The sequence below is a fragment of the Wyeomyia smithii genome, chromosome 3, assembly GCF_029784165.1.
Source record: "Wyeomyia smithii strain HCP4-BCI-WySm-NY-G18 chromosome 3, ASM2978416v1, whole genome shotgun sequence".
Taxonomy (NCBI): Eukaryota; Metazoa; Arthropoda; class Insecta; order Diptera; family Culicidae; genus Wyeomyia; species Wyeomyia smithii.
The window spans coordinates 109680202-109698314 of record NC_073696.1 but is presented as its reverse complement, the minus strand read 5'-3'; the positions used below and the strand labels follow the sequence as shown (position 1 = coordinate 109698314).

The window sequence follows — 18113 nt, the reverse complement described above, 5'->3', positions numbered from 1 at the left end:
TTGACCTTTATCCTCAACACGCATATAAGGTCATCTACAGACCTCCACCGGATGACTCTTGTTTTCTGATTTCCCAGCACTACGAAACCGACGCCCCGTTCCGCTGCTTTGCCGCCACTGTAGTAGATGTGGTACTAGAAAGAAGTGCGTGCAATAGGGTCTACTGCACGGAATTCCCTTTCTCCGGAATTTGGCCACCGAACCTCCTGAATCGCTGCGATTTCGACTCCCTGCCGCTGTAGTTCTCGAGCAAGCAAGCCAGCCCGCACCGGTTCGTTGAGAGATCGGACGTTCCAAGTACCCAATTTCCAATCGTTTACCTTAATCTTTTTCCGTGTTCGTAGCCTAGGTCTTTGCCGATTGATCCGTTCCGTATTTCTAAATTCGTTGTTTGTGGTTGATGAAAGGTTTCGGTATGCTACCTTACCAGGGTCGCGATACCTACATCCTGCTGATGGCTGCCATCTTAGGTGTAGCTGGCGGGATACAGCATTCCATAATTCAGCCGCCCGCTCCGGGTCAGACGCTGTTGTACGCCGCCCCTATGGGGATACAGTCGCGTACGACCCCCTTCCCAGTCAGCATACGACCATAGTTTCCACCGGGGTTGGTTACCCGATCTCCGCTAAGGTTACTCGTATTCCGGTCGGCACCACGTGGAGGTTGGGATAGGAGTTGCTGGACAGAGGTGAATGGCCACATTAGGGTCTCAAGTTACACGTGTCCAGCCATTTGCCAACCGAATGGATCGGTTAACCAGTGCAAATCAATACTTAGCTGTGGTTTGAGTCCCATCAGAATCATAATCCCTAGAAAGGCTTTAATTTTCGCTTGCGAAACGTGTTCCCAGCGTCGACTATGCTGTTGATCACCGTAAATGTTCGTTTGCGTAACAATAAGTTCCAGGACATTATCGTCAAAAAAAATCTTGAAATAATCAATGGGACGTGCGTTTCCTGGAAAACACCCTTAAGCTTTTAAATGAACTATATCAAAATTGGATGCAATGGGTTCTTGTGGCCAATCGGCTGTTTTCCAGTCAACTTCATTGTTGTTCGATTGGTCTGTTTCGAAATCATCTTCATCGGATTGACTTTCATCTGATGTATCCATATATGAATATCCATATATGAACAAGATTTCTCGGATGTTGCCACTATTTGAGTAAGTTGCTTTCCTAATAGGTGGGGTACTATATGAGGAAATCACGAAAACTAAGATCGGCATGTACACCGGACTGGGCGATTAGATACATACCGATAGTTGTAGGTATATATTTGACACACTTACGCTTTTGGAGACCTGAAGAACATGATTGTGAATCAGTTCATAATGTGTTGCTTGCTGTTGTAGAATAGTAGTGAACATAAAACACATCGTCTTGCCCCTTGTTCGGAAGAACTAGAGACGGTGAGAACAAGCAAGGTTTCAGCTTCGGGCAGAACAGTGGCGAACGTTACTGTGAGCGGACGAATAAATCGGTATCAATCGCGGAATTTGAGTGTCGTAAGCTAATCTGTATAAATTACAGGAAACCGAAATAATTGTTAATCCGGGGTGAACTCTACAATTTGGCGCAGCCGGTGCGATATAAGGGTGAGTATTTTAGTACCGGGATTAACTAAGGAAACGTAAACTATTATGAAAAAATGGCTGATTTTCTTGCCGTTTGCATAAGCGATGGTTTGTGCTGTTCATGCGGCTCGTATGTTTGGTATGAGAGTGCTTAAAATAGGACATGAAATTTCTGTTGAAGACCGCAGTGCCAAACAGATTTACATCGTGATGTCAGCAAATTATTCATACTTTGAAAGGATGCGAGACCGGCTGAAGACCGCAGCGCACACAAAAAAAAATGGAAGAAAACATGAGAAAAAGATGCGAGATCGGCTGACGACCGAGGCAAAAAAAAAACAAAGAAATTATGAGGAAAAGATGCGAGATCGGCTGACGGCTGAAGCACACAAAAAAAGAGAGAAAATTAAAAAAAAATACGGCGCCGGCTGACGACCGTTGCGCAAATAGAAGAGAAAAAAAAAGTGGGATCGGTGGAGGACCGTAGCGCGCGAAGAGAGCGTGGAAGTTAAATGACGAGTTGGAAACTGATGTACCACATGAAAAATAGTTATCGTTGTATGTGAAAACGAAGAGCCCATCTAACGACTACACCCGGAAGCTCTGGATGAAATTTGGAGCTTTTACATTTTTGCGAACGATGCATACTACCACTATCACTGCACTCTGATGTGAAAGTAAATAAAAAGAAATGAGTAGCGAGAAGAAATTAGAGTATACCTCCATCATTAGGTATTCATGAGAGGCAGAATATGCACTGGGTCAGTATGCGTAATATACCGAACACGGGAAAGCGATGAAAGAAAAGTAATGTAGTAGTGGCTGGCTGCTGAACTCGATTTATGTTTTGTTTTCTTATTTTTTTCGATCAGTTTAATCAGCGAGGTTTAAGTAACAGTTTATAGTGTTTATTATAAAAAAATTTGATGTTAGCAATCAAAATTCGACAGAAATGAACATAGTGCTGATGTTATTGAAATTTGTGGGCTGAAACGATTTGTTTTGTTTTGATTTTCAGATGGATTCTGAATGGGAGGAATGGCACCGCTCCTGTGAAATAGTTTTGGAACTAAAGAAGATCGAATCTCAGCACGAAAAGCTTCTTTTTCTGCTAGCCCGAGGAGGCAGGGGCCTACAAAGAATTTACCACCACCTCGCATCCGTGGAGGGAGAAAAGTATCCAGAACCGGTCAAAGTTCCGTTTGCTCCTCAAGAAGTTCCCGAGTATGACAATGCTATCAAGCGCCTCAACGCCTTTTTCGTTGGAAAACGTAATGAAAGAGTGGAGCTGAAGGTTTTCCGTTCTCTCCGCCAGGCCGCTGGGGAGACATTCAATCGATACATGCTGAGATTGCGTACGCAAGCCGCTTGCTGCAATTTTGGTGAACGTGAGGAGAAAGAATTACTACAACAAATAACTGTCGGTGCAATGGATGAGAGGGTGCGCGATAAAGGCCTCGAAAGTACTTTGAATCTGGATGAGCTCGTGAACTATGCCATTAACCGCGAGGTTTTACTGAAGCAGAAGGAAAAAATGTAACCATTTGAATCCGAAAACGGAGCGGTAGCAGTGGTCAAACAGGAATGTAAAACAAAGGTAATGCCAAGGAGTGGACGGTTTACTCAGCCGATTCAGCGCGAAAATCGGAACACTGCATTGCACGAAATGCTAGGTGCAACAACTGTGGCGCTGTAGGTCACTTTGCAAGGAAGTGTACAGCTAACCGGAACAAGTCGTCTAAAGCTCGATACTCATGGAAGAGAGCGGAAGCTAATGCTTTGCGAGAAGAAAATGTCCAAAGCGCAGGATCTGGATATCCACTACGACGCGACGAACATAAGACTTTAGAGGTAGAATGAGTTTTTTTTATTTCTTACATTTTTACTAACTATTGATTAAAACTTGTTAAAATAAACGATGAATAAAATTAGTAAGCACTTATGATATTTTCAAATTATTTACTTTGCTAGGTAAAGACACAGCATGATGGGACGATTGTAGGGTTTATTGACCAACTTCCAGTAAAATTCCTGATTGATTCGGGGGCAACTATCAACACCGTTACTGAGCATATCTGGGAGAAACTAGTATCAAGCAACGCCAGGATGTTTAAGAAAAAACTGCGTAGCGATCGACGATTTGTAGCGTATGCTAGCCAGGAACCTCTACGCGTAGTGTGTATTTTCGAAGCATGGGTAGCTATTAACGATACAAAGCCCAAAATGTTTACCGAGTTTTACGTAATTAAGGGAGCGCATAAATCTTTACTTACCAAGAGAACCGCAGAGGACCTCAAAGTTTTGAAAGTAGGACTATAAGTCCAAAGTATTGAACAGAACAAGGTTCCGTACCCCAAATTTCCTCATATACAAGTAAAATTGTCTATTGATCCAACTGTGGCTCCCAGGAAGATGGCTTACCTCAAAATTCCGGTAGCGATGGAAGACAAGGTCAACCAGAAAATTCAGGAAATGTTGGAAACCGACATAATTGAACCCGTAACAGGGCCAGCCGATTGGATCTCCCCGATGGTTGTAGTTCCAAAGGGAGCTAACGATATCCGCTTATGTATCAACATGCGATACCCCAATCAAGCCATACAACGGGAGCATTACCCACTGCCACTCATTGACACGCTGCTTAACAAGCTGAAAGGAGCGACACTGTTCTCAAAGATCGACATAACCTCTGCATACTATCATGTGGAGTTGCATCCAGCGTCGCGCGAGATTACTACATTCATGACGAGTAAGGGTCTAATGCGGTTCAAGCGATTGATGTTTGGTATAAACTGCGCACCCGAGATCTTTCAACGGATTATGTGTGAAATGTTGGCTGGCATCGAGGGTGTCGTAGTTTATATCGATGATGTGGTTATCTGGGGATCAACCGCTGACGAGCACGATGAGCGGCTACAAAGGGTTATGGAAATTTTTGAAGAAAATCACGCGTTGCTGAATAAAGAGAAATGTTTATTTCGAGTAAAAGAGCTTGAAATACTAGAGTTCAAGGTCAGCGTCGATGGAATCAGCCCTACTGATGATAAAGTTTCAGCCATCCGAAACTTCAGGATGCCAGAAACGAAGGAGGAAGTCCGAAGTTTCGGAGGCCCTCCGAAAATTCATAAGAGGGGAAGTAGATTCTTTTGACAACGAACAACAGAAAGCTTTCGATGACCTTCGCAACGAGTTTTCAGTACCGTTCACCGCTTAGGATTCTTTGACCCAAAAGACCAGACAGAACTTTACGTGGACGCATCGGCGGTGGGCCTTGGGGCGGTTTTAGTCCAGAGAGATAGTATGAACAAACCAAGGATCATCAGCTTCGCATCAAAAGGCCTTGCAAAAACGGAAAAAGTGTACCCGCAAACCCAACGCGAGGCCTTAGCCGTCTTTTGGGCAGTTGAGAAGTTTTATTCGTATTTATTTGGGATACACTTCACGGTACTGACTGACCACAAGACACTCGAATATATATTTGAAGGAAAACATCAGGAAGGAAAATGTGCTTGCTCTCGTGCTGAAGCCTGGGCATTACGCTTACAGCCCTATGATTTCAAGGTGGTGCATGTTCCTGGATCCCACAATATCTCAGACATTTTTTCGAGGTTGTGTCCGGAGTCAGATCTTCCATTTGATGAAGCTTCGGAGCATTTCGTTTGTGCGATAGGTGAAGGCCCGTCAGCAATAACATTGGACGAAATACGGAAAGAAACGGATCTTGATGATGCACTTAAGCAAGTAGTAAAGTCAATTGACACGCAGGTCTGGCCATCGAGTTTGTTCGCCTATCAAGCTTTCGCGAAGGAGCTGGGAGTAATAGATGGCGTTGTTGTTCGCAATGACCGCATCATTCTTCCTTCGAGATTACGACAAAGAGCATTAAATATCGCGCATCGTGGACACCCGGGAATAGTATCAATGAAACGAAACCTCAGAGAGAACTTATGGTGGCCTCAGATGGACTGTGATGTTGAGCCTAAGGTACAAGAGTGTGCTGGATGTGCTTTAGTGACCTCGCAAGGACCCCCAGAACCCATGCAGCGCAAAGAAATGCCGAATCGGGCATGGCAAGATTTGGCTCTTGATTTTTTTACAGCTAAAGAATACACAACTTTCTTGGTAGTTGTTGACTACTATAGCCGTTTTTTGTCGGTTACTGAAATGAAATCAACAACGGCGTGTAAGACGATAGAGGTTCTGGAGAGTTTGTTCAACCAGCACACGGGCCCCCATTTGCCAGTGAAGAATTTGCGAATTACTGTGTTAGCAAGAATATTCGACTAGTGCACAGTATCCCATGTTGGCCGCAGATGAATGGCCTGGTTGAACGACAGAATCAGGGAGTCCTGCGGACTCTGAAAATTGCTCGTACGATGGAAGAGGATTGGCGGAAGGCGGTTAAAGAATATGTGTATTCGTACAACACCACACCGCACTCTGTCACTGGGAAGTCGCCAATGAAGTTGCTTACAGGTCGTCCTGTAAAAGACCTACTGCCGTCACTACGTACTGAACCCTATTGGAATCGTGATGAAGAACAACGGGATAAAGACATCATACGGAAAATGCAGGGTAAACTATATGCTGATAAACGCCGGCATGCAAAGGTGTCGGATTTTTTTTTTTTTTGTAAGATTTGGACCACTGCGACCATTATTTTGATCTTTTGTGGTATACCTCTTCTTTAGTCTAGGTACTCGTGGCAGACATATCACTATTGATGGAAGTGATCGTCGTTGTCCTATCGCACCCTTTCTCCCAATTAGGCACTGTATTTCGTATGAAATGTATTACCTCATTAGGATTCGCAGACCAGACCTCAAAAGGCTCCAAAGTTCCTTTTCCAAAGGCTCTTATTCTGCGCTGTATTAGTGCACTGCAGTGGCAGAGCAAATGTTCTGCGGTTTCACATTCGAACCCGCAGAGACGACAAATTTCGTCATCTGACTGACCAATTTGTTTCAGGTGATGCTTACTTGGACAGTGTCCTGTAAACAGTCCGGTAATTGTCCTTAGTCCCTTTTTATTTGAACTAAGCAATTGCTGGCTTTTCTTGACGCTTGGTTTTATAAAGCGTTTAGACTGGCGTAGCCCTACTGAGCATCTCCAGTTCTCTTGTATTGTCCTATGTTCCCAGGTTTGCAATTCTGCTTTCAAGGCGCTTGATGACACCCCACAGAACGGTTCTGGGCCAATGAAATCGGTACATGACCCCTGTCTAGCTAACGTGTCGGCTTTTTCATTGCCTTCCACTCCGCAGTGACCAGGAACCCAGTATAAACATACTTGGTTCCTTTCTGCCAGTTGTTTCAGTGAAAGGATGCACTCCCATACTAGCTTAGAGGTACATGTGGAGGCTTTTAGTGCTTTAAGTGCTGCTTGGCTATCAGAAAAAATGCATATGTTAGCATGCTTGTATTTCCTAGCCAAACAGACTTGTGCACATTCATAAATTGCAAATATTTCCGCCTGGAACACTGTAGGCCAACGGCCCATTGGTATCGAGATACTTATCCCAGGACCATTTATACCTGCTCCGGTTGAATCATTCATTTTTGAGCCATCTGTGTAAAAGACGACAGAGCCTTGTCGGATGTTTGGGCCACCTTGTTCCCAAACTTCCCGTTCGGTCTCTATGATTTTGAAAGGTATTTCGAAGTTTGCTTCTGTATTCATCCAATCTTCGATACCTGGTATATGTTTGCTCAGCTGAAAATGTTTGAGGATTGCCAGCTGGCCTGTCTGATCTCCATCAGGTACTTTTTTAAGGCGTGTTAGTCTCAATGCACTTTTTTCCGCCTCTAGTTGTACTACCTGGTGGAGTGGTAATAGATGCAGAATTGCATCTAAGGCTTTCGACGGAGCACTTTTCATTACTCCTGTAATTGCATTACAAATTAGCCTTTGCAACTTGCCAAGCTTGTTCTGCGTTGACCTTTCTTTTGTTTTAGGCCACCAAACTAGCGAGGCATACGTTATTCTTGGTCTTATTATTGCCTGGTACAACCAATAGATCATACTTGGCCTTAGACCCCATGTTCTGCCAATAGCTTTGCTACATGCCCAGAGGGCACTCGTAGCTTTACCGATGACATATTCAATATGTGCATTCCAGCTGAGTTTCTGAGCTAAAACTACTCCAAGATGTTTAGTCTCAGTGGAAAGCTGCAGTGTAGTCTCGCCCAGCTTCAGGCACTCCAAGTTGTACCTTCTTTTTCGGGTGAAGGGAATAATGGTTGTTTTAGAGGGGTTAATGGTCAGCCCCTCTTGTCTGCACCATTCTAAAGTATAGTTTAGAGCTAACTGCATTCTCTCCGATACTGTACTGTCGAATTTTCGCCTCACAAGAATCACAACATCATCGGCGAATCCGACAACTTCGAAACCTAGCTCAGTTAGGTTTCTAAGTAGCTGGTCTACAACCAATGACCACAGCAAAGGCGATAGGACTCCACCTTGCGGGCATCCCTTAGTTGTGTTCCTTGTAAGGGTAGTATTACCCGATACTGCAGTTATCTCACGACTATTCAGCATGGTTTCAATCCATTTTGAGGTATATGTATCAAACCCATGGTGTCCCATTGCGTTCAACATTGAGTGATGGGATACATTATCAAAAGCTCCCTCTATGTCTAAGAACGCAGCGAGTGCGATTTCTTTTGTATCTATAGATTTCGCTATTTTTGTCGTTAGCATATGTATTGCATCCACTGTTGACATGTTGCTTCGATATGCAAACTGATACCTACTCAGCGGAGAGGTTTTTAGGTACGTTGATTTAATGTGATAGTCAATTAGTTTTTCCATAATTTTTAACATAATGGAGGTTAGACTAATTGGTCTGAAGGCTTTTGGAAGTGTTTTGTCGCGCTTCCCAGCCTTTGGTATGAAGATCACTCTCGTTTTTCTCCAGTTGGTGGGTATGTAATTAAGTGTCAGGCTTGCCCTAAATATCTCGGTTATGAATGGTATTATTTCCCCTCCCACACCGTTGAAGCATTATTGGTAATAATCCATCCAATCCCGGGGACTTATAGAGCTCGAATGAGTTGATTGCCCATTCCACTTTCGATTCTGTGAAGATATCGCAGGCTATGTAATGCGCATTTGTCCTAGCGATAGTCGAACCAGCACATGGCGCATTAGAGTCCTGCGTTTCTTCTTCTAGAATGGATCGTGATCCTGGGAAATGTTTCTCCATCATTGAGTGTTTCAAGAGAATCGGTAGTAAAAGTACCGTCGTCCTTCTTTATTCTGCCCAAGCCATTCGTGTGATCTTTGGAAAGGGCTTTGTGTACTCTTGCAGCTGCAGGGGTGCTTTCAATTTGTTCACACATTAATCTCCATCCCCTCCTGCGTGATTTCCTAATTTCTTTATTGTATTGCGTAAGGGACTCTCTATACGCATCCCAATTTGAGGTTAACTTGGCTCTGTTGAACAACCTTCTAGTTAACTTCCTCAGTTTTTCTAGGTGTCGGATATAGCTGTTGGAGATAGCGTTATGATCAGGAACTATGAGACGGGGAAACTCGAGCCAACTTTTCGACCGGAAAAGTATTCAGTGGTTCATAAAAGTGGAAGCGACGTAATTGTACTGAAAGTATCCGACTGCAAGTGACTAAGATAAATCCGAAGATGGATTGGAGCAACAACCATATACAACAGATCCTGTCGTGAGACCCGCCACCACAAATAAATCAGAAAGGAGCGCTACTCATGTTGAACCTCCACCCACGAAACGTCTAAAGAGAATCACTAAAATGCCAGCACGGTATAATGATTCATTTTTCTAAAAAGATTTTTTTCATTATGTTATTGATTGATCTTAAGGGAATAAAATAAACATCATTTTGTTTTCTTTGTATAGTTTTTTTCTCTATGGGGTAGGTTAGGGATGTAGAATAATAGTGAACATAAAACACATCGTCTTGCCCATTGTTCGAAAGAACTAGAGACGGTGAGAACAAGCAAGGTTTCAGCTTCGGGCAGAACAGTGGCGAACGTTACTGTGAGCGGACGCATAAATCGGTATCAATCGCGGAATTTGAGTGTCGTAAGCTAATCTGTATAAATTACAGGAAACCGAAATAATTGTTAATCCGGGGTGAACTCTACAGCTGTTTCAGTCGCAACGTCCTCATGAGCATCATTTGAATCGTCACTTCCAGCAAGGATGTCGATCAAAAAATCTAGTTGGTTTCCGGTGGAGGTATCCGGATCAGTTTCCATATCATCTTCAGACACATCCAGATCCTCAGGAAGTCCACAAAGTTTCTCCAGCTCCCTTTCAATCTCGTCATCTGATTCCGTATAGAGGATTTTCGGCATTGCTTTAGCTAGACCGTAGATCAGAATCTTTCAGAGAGAAATTTTTTGTTCAATACACCATGTATTTAGACAAAATAACTACATAATATAACACATTAGGTCCTAAATAAAGTTTCTTGTAAAAAACTTACCGATTTGTTGGATTTTTCACAAACTGAAGCAGAACTAAAGACGTTCAAAAATGGCGGTTTGATTACATGGAAATGAGTTTGAAATGAATTATCTACATCTTACAGCCCTAGAAAAAACCTAAGCGTTGCCAGATATCCTTAGAAGTCCCTGGTTAAGTAAAATTCTAAAATGCTATTCTCAGTGCAGCGAAAAAAATAATTTTTGTTGGTGGCAATATAGTTGCCACTGCCTTATAAAGGGTTAAACGTCCAATCGATCCAAAAATGTACATTAACATTGTTTTTGATTAGTTTATCATGTTCAAGGTGTAGTGGTTGAATGTTATACCTTGTGAATTACAAAAAAAAATGACCAACACAATACCGGCAGATTGTAATGTTTTAAGGAGTTTCGTACGACTTTCAATAGACAACTAATTGATATTTGATTTGCAACGCCATCTTTGTATCAAGCCTAAGACTTTTTAGCCATGTAGTATTTAGAAAAGACATAAATCTCGCGTAATTTTTCAAAAGGACCTATCTAGCATTGAGAGACTTTCTTTGTTTACTTTCTCTTTGATCAATAGCCATGTTATATTTTCCATATTTCATGACACTCAATGCATAGTAAGCAAGACAGTATTACAATCTCTCGATTAAGGGGAAGAAAGCTTGGCGAATATTTATAATGACGAAGTAATTAACGAAACAAAGTGAGAGAGGAGAGAATCTCTCATTGTTACTTAGGTCCTTTTGAAAAATTACGCGAGAAATAATGAATGTGTAGAAAAGATACAAATAATGAAAAAGTAGGAGGTTGTATCCAAGACACGACCGCATAACTGACGTGGAACTACGCACACTATTAACAAATGCATTGTTGTAGGTGTTTCAATAATGAGTCAAAATCTACTAATGCTTGCTTTGTGCTACCTCAACAGTGGGGTAATAAAGACACTGAAAACACGAGCTGTAAAAGTATTACAATCTCTCGATTAAGGGGAAGAAAGCTTGGCAAATATTTATAATGACGAAGTAATTAACGAAACAAAGTGAGAGAGGAGAGAATCTCTCATTGTTACTTAGGTCCTTTTGAAAAATTACGCGAGAAATAATGAATGTGTAGAAAAGATACAAATAATGAAAAAGTAGGAGGTTGTATCCAAGACACGACCGCATAACTGACGTGGAACTACGCACACTATTAACAAATGCATTGTTGTAGGTGTTTCAATAATGAGTCAAAATCTACTAATGCTTGCTTTGTGCTACCTCAACAGTGGGGTAATAAAGACACTGAAAACACGAGCTGTAAAAGCAGTTGCACATTCTGTAAATTAGACGGCTGCTACAGATTTGAATTGCTACTATCCAGCACAGATTGCTCGCTCGAGTTGTCAAAAAATTATTAACTTTCAAATATTTGTTTATTTGCCTTGAGAAAAGCATTTTGCTGCTCAAAATTGGATTTGCTGATGGCAACCTTTATGCTGCCTCAGTAGTGGGGCAATAACGGCAGTCTGACGACACACGCTGAGAAGCGAGAAGAACCGCGCTGCTCCTGAGATATGGTGACCAACCACAGGGCAAGTGCCTAATTTGAAGGCAGCCACAGGCGCGACTCGCTGCTATGGTCTGTTACTGCTGAGTGCCGATATCTGCTGCTACTGCTGTCAACGTTGTGGAAGGTCCATCAGCTCATCTTCCGACTAATAAATGTAGCTAGTTTTCCCAGAAACACTCTTTTATAGCCGAAGGGTGCTACGTAATAGGCCACGCCCTTCAGTTCAGTTGTCTACAGGGTTGCCAATGTTCCAGTTTAAACTGGATTCCTCCAGTTTTTTTCAAGTGATCCAGTCAAACAGTTTATTCCCGAAATCTTCCAGTTTTTTCAGATATTTGCCAGTTTTATCCAGTTTTTTATTCACTAAAGCTCCGATTGGTTTTTGGAAATATTGGAAATATTTTTAAAACGGAAATTTTGTAGATTGATAAATTATTATGACAATTCTTAACACAGGGTGGCGAAAAAATTGTCAGAATAAAATTCCCTGATTTTCCCTGAAATTTAACATCAATTTCTCTGATATTTTTCAGCATTCGGAACAAAAAAGTCATTCGGAACAAAAAAGCATTCGGAACAATCCGAAATCACAGTGAATAAAGTATAATCGGATATGAAACCCAACAGTAGATGTCCCGATTTAATCTTTTGCGCTGAAAAAAATCAGTTTTTGCACTAAAAGCCGCTCAAAAATATCGCGTCTTGGTTTGAAAAATTTTCCCTGAATATTTGTCAGTTCTCTGATTTCCCTGATCGAAATATGAATTCCCTGACATTCTATGATTTTTCAGGTTTTTCCAGGTTTTCGACAACCTGTAACACCATTTTCATTATACCATCTTCTCGCACGAAACACGGTCAAATAAAAGACGGCATGACATGGTTGAGATAATACCAAACAAATAGTTTTTACCAGACCATAAAAAAATCTTCTATTTATTTTCTGTTGCGTAGCAGTTAAAAAAATGTTAGAGGACTCAAATACCAAAAGATAGCGAAGTCAGAAATAATTGAAATTTAAACTTCACTGATGTAACGGAAGGAAATGTTGCGTTAATACTTTTCTCAAATATAAAAGTAAATGGAAAAGCTCTATATCTTAATTTTGAGATAGATTGATTGCGTAATTTTAAATTTTGTTGCTGTTAGAGGAAATTTTTCAGTCCATAATTTTAACAAAATGTAACAAAACAAGACAGTTCTGAATGAAATGAGTAATTTTTTGCGAAGAGTTATCTCTTAAGATCCAAAACTGACACTGACTGGGTTCAATCCCCGTAACAGAAAAGCTCATTCACAATCTTTTTTTCCTTTTTTCTAAATTTATTTCGGATCCAGTTTTTTCCAGTTTTTTCTTCAGCCTTATTCCAGTTAAATCGAAAATTCTATTGGCAACTGTGGTTGTCTAATTCTCTAATATTCTTTAGACGAATTATATCAATTCGCATTCGATATTTGTTTCCAGCGAATAAACACCGATGGTGCTCTCACACACGCAACGATTTTAACCCGTATTTTATTGCGGTTTGTAACATCAAGCGATTTCGTTTGCTCGTTGTTGCGTGTTGCATCATGTTGCAACTTGGCAGCTGGGAGACGACGAAATTCTGTTTATGCTGATTGATTGGATCGACTTCATATTAGCGCTCTGCATATTCGAATTAACTGCCTTTGTGAATGCGTTCTAACAGGGCAGTTTGTTATCCAAAATCGGTTATGTTGATCGCAGCCTTTGTGCTGTCCCAACAGTGGGGGTAAACTAAAACTAAATAAACTACAACAGAATTTGATTGCTAGGATCCCGCGAAGAATGTTTGCTTATATTGATGCTAGGAAATTTTCACCCTTCAATTACTTGTTTATTTGCCTTGAAAAAAGGCATTTTGCTGTTCAAAAATCGGTTGCTGATCGCAACCTTTGTGCCCCAACAGTGGGGGAGTTAAGATACACGGACAACATGCACTGTGGAAGCTATTTCACCTTCTGTAAATTAGACGGCCGCGACAGATGTAACTGCTGGAATCCGCACAGAATGCTTGCTTACGTTGTCAAAAATTATTAACTTTCAATGACTTGTTTATTTGCCTTGAAAAAAGGCATTTTGCTGTTCAAAATTGGATTTGGTGATGACGATCTTCATGCTGCCCTAACACGGGGGAATAATGGCAGTCTGGCGACACACGCTGAGAAAAACCGCGCTGCTCCTGAGACGTGGTGACCAACCACAGGGCTAGTGCTGCTGCTAAGGAAGGACGACTGCTGTTGACAACTTGTCGCTGTCCAGAACTATTATGAGCGGCGTCGGCTGAAACAGGCTCTTATATAGGCCAAACAGCATGTTTTCAATTGCAAGGTATATGATTCTGTCGACCGTGCTTGGGAAGCAATCATATAACGACCAATCAGAGGACGTAATTTTCGTTTAAACAAGGCTTGACAATTATCAATAGTACAATAGTTTGCATAATCAATCAACAAACCGATTTATAAGCACTTAAAAAGGGACATATTTCGTCCCCTTTTCGTTAATAGTTTTCCTATTTACATCCCTATGTGGTAGGCTAAAGAAAAACGTAGTTCTACGTCAAAAAACTTGCAACGTTGCAAAGCTGTACTTACGCAACTGACCTTCACTTTTGCGGCTACAGACCTATTATTTATTCAGTGTCGAATCTAGAATACGTTGCCATGTCACTCGGTTTTGGGCTGCTGTCCTTCAGTTACCTCTAACCCCAATTACACGGGCATCCTCGTCGGCACCACACATCTAACGAAAGCGAAGTCTAACCCGGAGTCAACGGCCTCTATCGGGATTCGGGTTTGTTTTCGCTCCTCCGATGTTATAATTACATCATAAATAATTTACATGCCCAGCCTGTGATGTCTGACGTGTTTTATTTGAATATATCTGCCCAATTTGTATGCCTGGTGCACTTTGCGGTTTATGCACCTGAGCCAAAAACTATCATCCAGTTTGCCTCAAAAACAAAACGAGTTCGCTACCCTGCTTAATACTTGATGCGGAACCGTCAAGAGTAGCACATATTAGTCTAATCAGTTTTATCGAGAAACCATGTTCACGCATAATTCACCATAACTCACTTTTCTTTATTGACTCGTACGCGGCACTGAAGTCTATAAACAGATGGTGAGTTTTGGCAAGATAAATAAATAATTATTCACAAAATTTATCGAGAATTCATCTCAAGGTGAATATGGATGACATGATACAGCAGTTCGCTGTTCGCGGCTAAGGGGCGACATCTGGCTTCTTACTCTTCTTCCTCATCCACCTCGATGATCCCTGTTGTATTTTTCGTTAGTGATGCCATTCACTCGGAAAATACTTGAATGTTTTTAATGCTTTTTAACACCATTATGCACAGTTCCTCCTGCAGGCGACAGTTTTACCGTCTGAGGGTTACCAGAGAATCTGCATCTTCAATATACTTAAAACCGAAGGCGTCATCCATCAATGATTATGTTTCATTCATTGACCCAACTGCATTGTACTCTCCGCACAAGCAATATGCCTCAACAGGTATATTTCAAACTTGATCCAGAACGGGTTCAAAACAGAAATAAGCTTACACTACACTATTTACTTCCGACATTGAGCAGCGGTATGGTGTTCTTATGCTTTACGCAAAACCGTTTTAACTCCTTGCGCACTTTTAGATCTTTTGGTTATTGATATAAGTGATGATCCAAGTCGGATCTCTTACTACACCCGTATTTGTACGCTTTGTACTTCATTTTGGATATTCACTTGAAAATATTTTATATTATAATAGGTGACATCATAAGAAAACACAAATCAAAACAAAGAAACATGTTGTTCAGCAACACTGCCAGCAAGCCTGATGATAAATTTTAACGCACTCGAGGTTTTCAATTACAACCAATCAGCGAGTGGTTCCCAAAGTGGATGCAAATCTATACCCAGTTGTCTCCCCTTAGGTTCGCGGTAAAGCCGTTTTCTAGCCGCCCTGTATTTTCTCAGCTCTTTCGCTTCTTTGTTCACCTCGTTCATGGATGGCGGATCCACAGCTTGTCCATCATTGTCAATAGTCGTCCTGCTCATTCAACGCTTCTGTTTTTCTCGTTGTTCAACAGCACACTGAAATGTTGTTTCCAACGTATGGCCACCTCCAATTTATCGGTAACACAGTGCAACAAAAATTGACTTTTTTTCTGCCTTAGCTTTAATATATACATTTTTTGTGTATTTTGATGCAAAACCAAATTTCTCCGAGTTTGAACATATTTCAACTTAGGGGCAACAATGGCGCCATTTTGAATGTTCGAGAAATCGGAAATTTTCGTTGTTTTTCCGACGCCATTTTTGTTTCAAGACCAAATATCAAAATTCTAAGAGTTTGTCCACATACAGTCGTCGTTCGATAACTGCAACGCTTGACACATGCCAAAATTTAGAATGGGGTCCGTCACTACCATTTTTGTTTTCAATGATGTCGAAATGTATTTGTTTAATGGAATAGTGGCAAAAAATTGCAGAAAACTAAAATAGGCAAGCTTTTCGATTAATTATTATTTATGCTCGTAACTTTTGTTATCTTTTACATTCAAGCTTTCTGCTCTTCTGTATCATTTCTTTCTCCTGCCCTTCCATTATAGAGAACACCGATTGATTCTTAGAATCGTATATAACCACTAACTGATAAATCATAACTGTCAAATGTCAAAACTTCTAACTAACTAAATAATTCTTCAGAATAGATTTTTCGGTACTTATTCCGCCATTTTCAGTGTTTTGAGTGAAGTGAATGTTTAATGCATTTTATTGCTTGACTTAAAACCAACGTGTCGTTTCGAACCAATATGTTTAATAAAATATGTTGAGATGCTTCAAGTATACGGCCGGAAAGCATTTATGAAACAAAAAAACGTGACTCTCGGGTGAATGCCACAATAATGTATTACTATTCGATATTGGAAACAATCCAATCGATTTGCTTGTAAACATTGGAATAAAACCCTGGTTTGCTGGTGCCGCATGCTAAACCCTTACTGACAACCCCTCTCAAAAAGTAACGATTCGTTTTACTGTTTAACTGTTTGATCTCCATTAGCGGTCCACCAGAATCGCCTTGGCAGGCGTCTTTTCCGTCGTTACCCAAAGCACAAATCATCGTTTCGTCAATCTTTATCAACGGTGCGTTGATTTTTTTACGGCACTCCTCCAGGTCTACATTACTCACGTCGACAAACAATTTCTTTCTACTGGTCACGTCATCTTCGGTCATTCCCCAGCCGGCCACGTAAAACATTTGATCGTCGCTGAACTGTCCTTCACCGGCGTTTTGAGGGAGACAGATCGGAGCAATAAATTCCCCGAAAGTGACATCGCGATCCAACCGCAACAAAGCCATATCGATTTTTCCGCCCTTAGATACTCGTCTAGTGTAGTTTTTGTGGATTGATATCTTCTCGATACCCCTTTCAACTACCGGATCTGCGCAGTATTTAATTCCTTGTTTAGTAACACAGTCTGGATTCGTATCAAGATTCCATTCACCTAGACGAACAGCGGCACTGCAAAATAAGGGTCGCTTTTTGAGTTCAATACCATTAACTGATCAATATTCATACTTACATCATGCTTGTGATGCAGTGAGCAGCCGTGAGAACGTAACGTTGAGTGATAAGCGATCCTCCACACTTGAACGATTCATTTTCATCTATTGAAAAAGTAAGAAATTACATACAATGAAACACATTCGATGAACCTCATTACCCTCATCAATGTACTTGATCAGTGCCAGCCAAGGAAACTGATCCAAGTTTGTAACATTTCCATAATAAATGCGATCTGCACTGTCCAATCCACATACACTAGAATCCGGTAAAAGGCGAACTTGACCATTTACTGACGGTTTGGTATCCTCATACGATCTGGGAATGATCGGACGTGGTTTCCGTTTGCAGCAGATCAACCCGACCCTATCGTCATCCAAGCACTTGCTTTGTTCCCGTTCAATTGCATCACGTTGGCCAGCGGATAAACTTGCTTTGTTCCGAGCATCTTGGAATGCTTCGCACCTATCAAAAGGGATACATACGCCGTCCTCGTAATCCTCGGTTTCGCAGGATTTCGCTAAACTGCAGGTTGATTGGATGGTTAGTAAAATGAGCGCCGCTAGTACACGAGTCTGATGCATCTTTATCTCCGAATAGATTGAAGTGCACTGATATTTGATTAGCGTAAATTCCATTCATATAGGTAGTTTGAGATTAGTTTAGAGGGTGCTTCTTCCCTAATAAAACTTATGATGCAAGCTGCAATAAGTCTGCTAGGAACTAGATTTAAATAAATTTTATCACGTTTGCGATTACAGCAGAGCCGTAACGACCGAGCGTCAGTTTATTGTCGAGTAGATCACCATTAACTTTGTCTACATGATTTTATAGTGTAGCTTTTAAAAGGATTTAAAATAGTGGCCAACCCAAGAAACATTTTTTGGCTAAATAAACGTTTTTATAACTAATCTTATCCAGTTGACGGCTG

The 18113-nt window shown here is 41.2% G+C and overlaps 2 protein-coding genes across 3 annotated transcripts; one reads left to right on the top strand and one right to left on the bottom strand.

Annotated features, from left to right (window-relative positions):
• Positions 1-1457: 1457 nt before the first annotated feature.
• Positions 1458-3463, top strand: LOC129726547 (uncharacterized). 2 transcript variants are annotated; one of them, XM_055683389.1, is made up of 2 exons: positions 1458-1596; positions 2594-3463. In XM_055683389.1, exon 2 carries the CDS (start codon positions 2594-2596, stop codon positions 3113-3115), a length of 522 nt encoding a protein of 173 aa, XP_055539364.1. In that variant the 5' UTR covers positions 1458-1596; the 3' UTR covers positions 3116-3463. The 2 variants fall into 2 exon arrangements, with proteins under 2 accessions (XP_055539364.1, XP_055539365.1); XM_055683390.1 differs by lacking the exon at positions 1458-1596 and adding an exon at positions 2355-2460.
• A 12653-nt stretch (positions 3464-16116) lies between these two features.
• LOC129726545 (phenoloxidase-activating factor 3-like) lies at positions 16117-17818 on the bottom strand. The gene is made up of 3 exons (XM_055683387.1): positions 17343-17818; positions 17202-17286; positions 16117-17140 (listed from the first exon to the last, which is right to left on the bottom strand). Exons 1-3 carry the CDS (start codon positions 17764-17766, stop codon positions 16528-16530), a joined length of 1122 nt encoding a protein of 373 aa, XP_055539362.1. The 5' UTR covers positions 17767-17818; the 3' UTR covers positions 16117-16527.
• Positions 17819-18113: the final 295 nt, after the last annotated feature.

Excerpts from the sequence above, each read along its gene's own strand:
- LOC129726547 (XM_055683389.1), top strand. The coding sequence starts at position 2,594 with ATGGATTCTGAATGGGAGGAATGGCACCGCTCCTGTGAAATAGTTTTG.
- LOC129726545 (XM_055683387.1), bottom strand. The coding sequence starts at position 17,766 with ATGCATCAGACTCGTGTACTAGCGGCGCTCATTTTACTAACCATCCAA. Across the intron at positions 17,287-17,342 it reads GATCAAGTACATTGATGAGG|ATGAAAATGAATCGTTCAAG; the intron begins GTAATGAGGTTC and ends CTTTTTCAATAG. Across the intron at positions 17,141-17,201 it reads CACTGCATCACAAGCATGAT|TGCCGCTGTTCGTCTAGGTG; the intron begins GTAAGTATGAAT and ends CTTATTTTGCAG.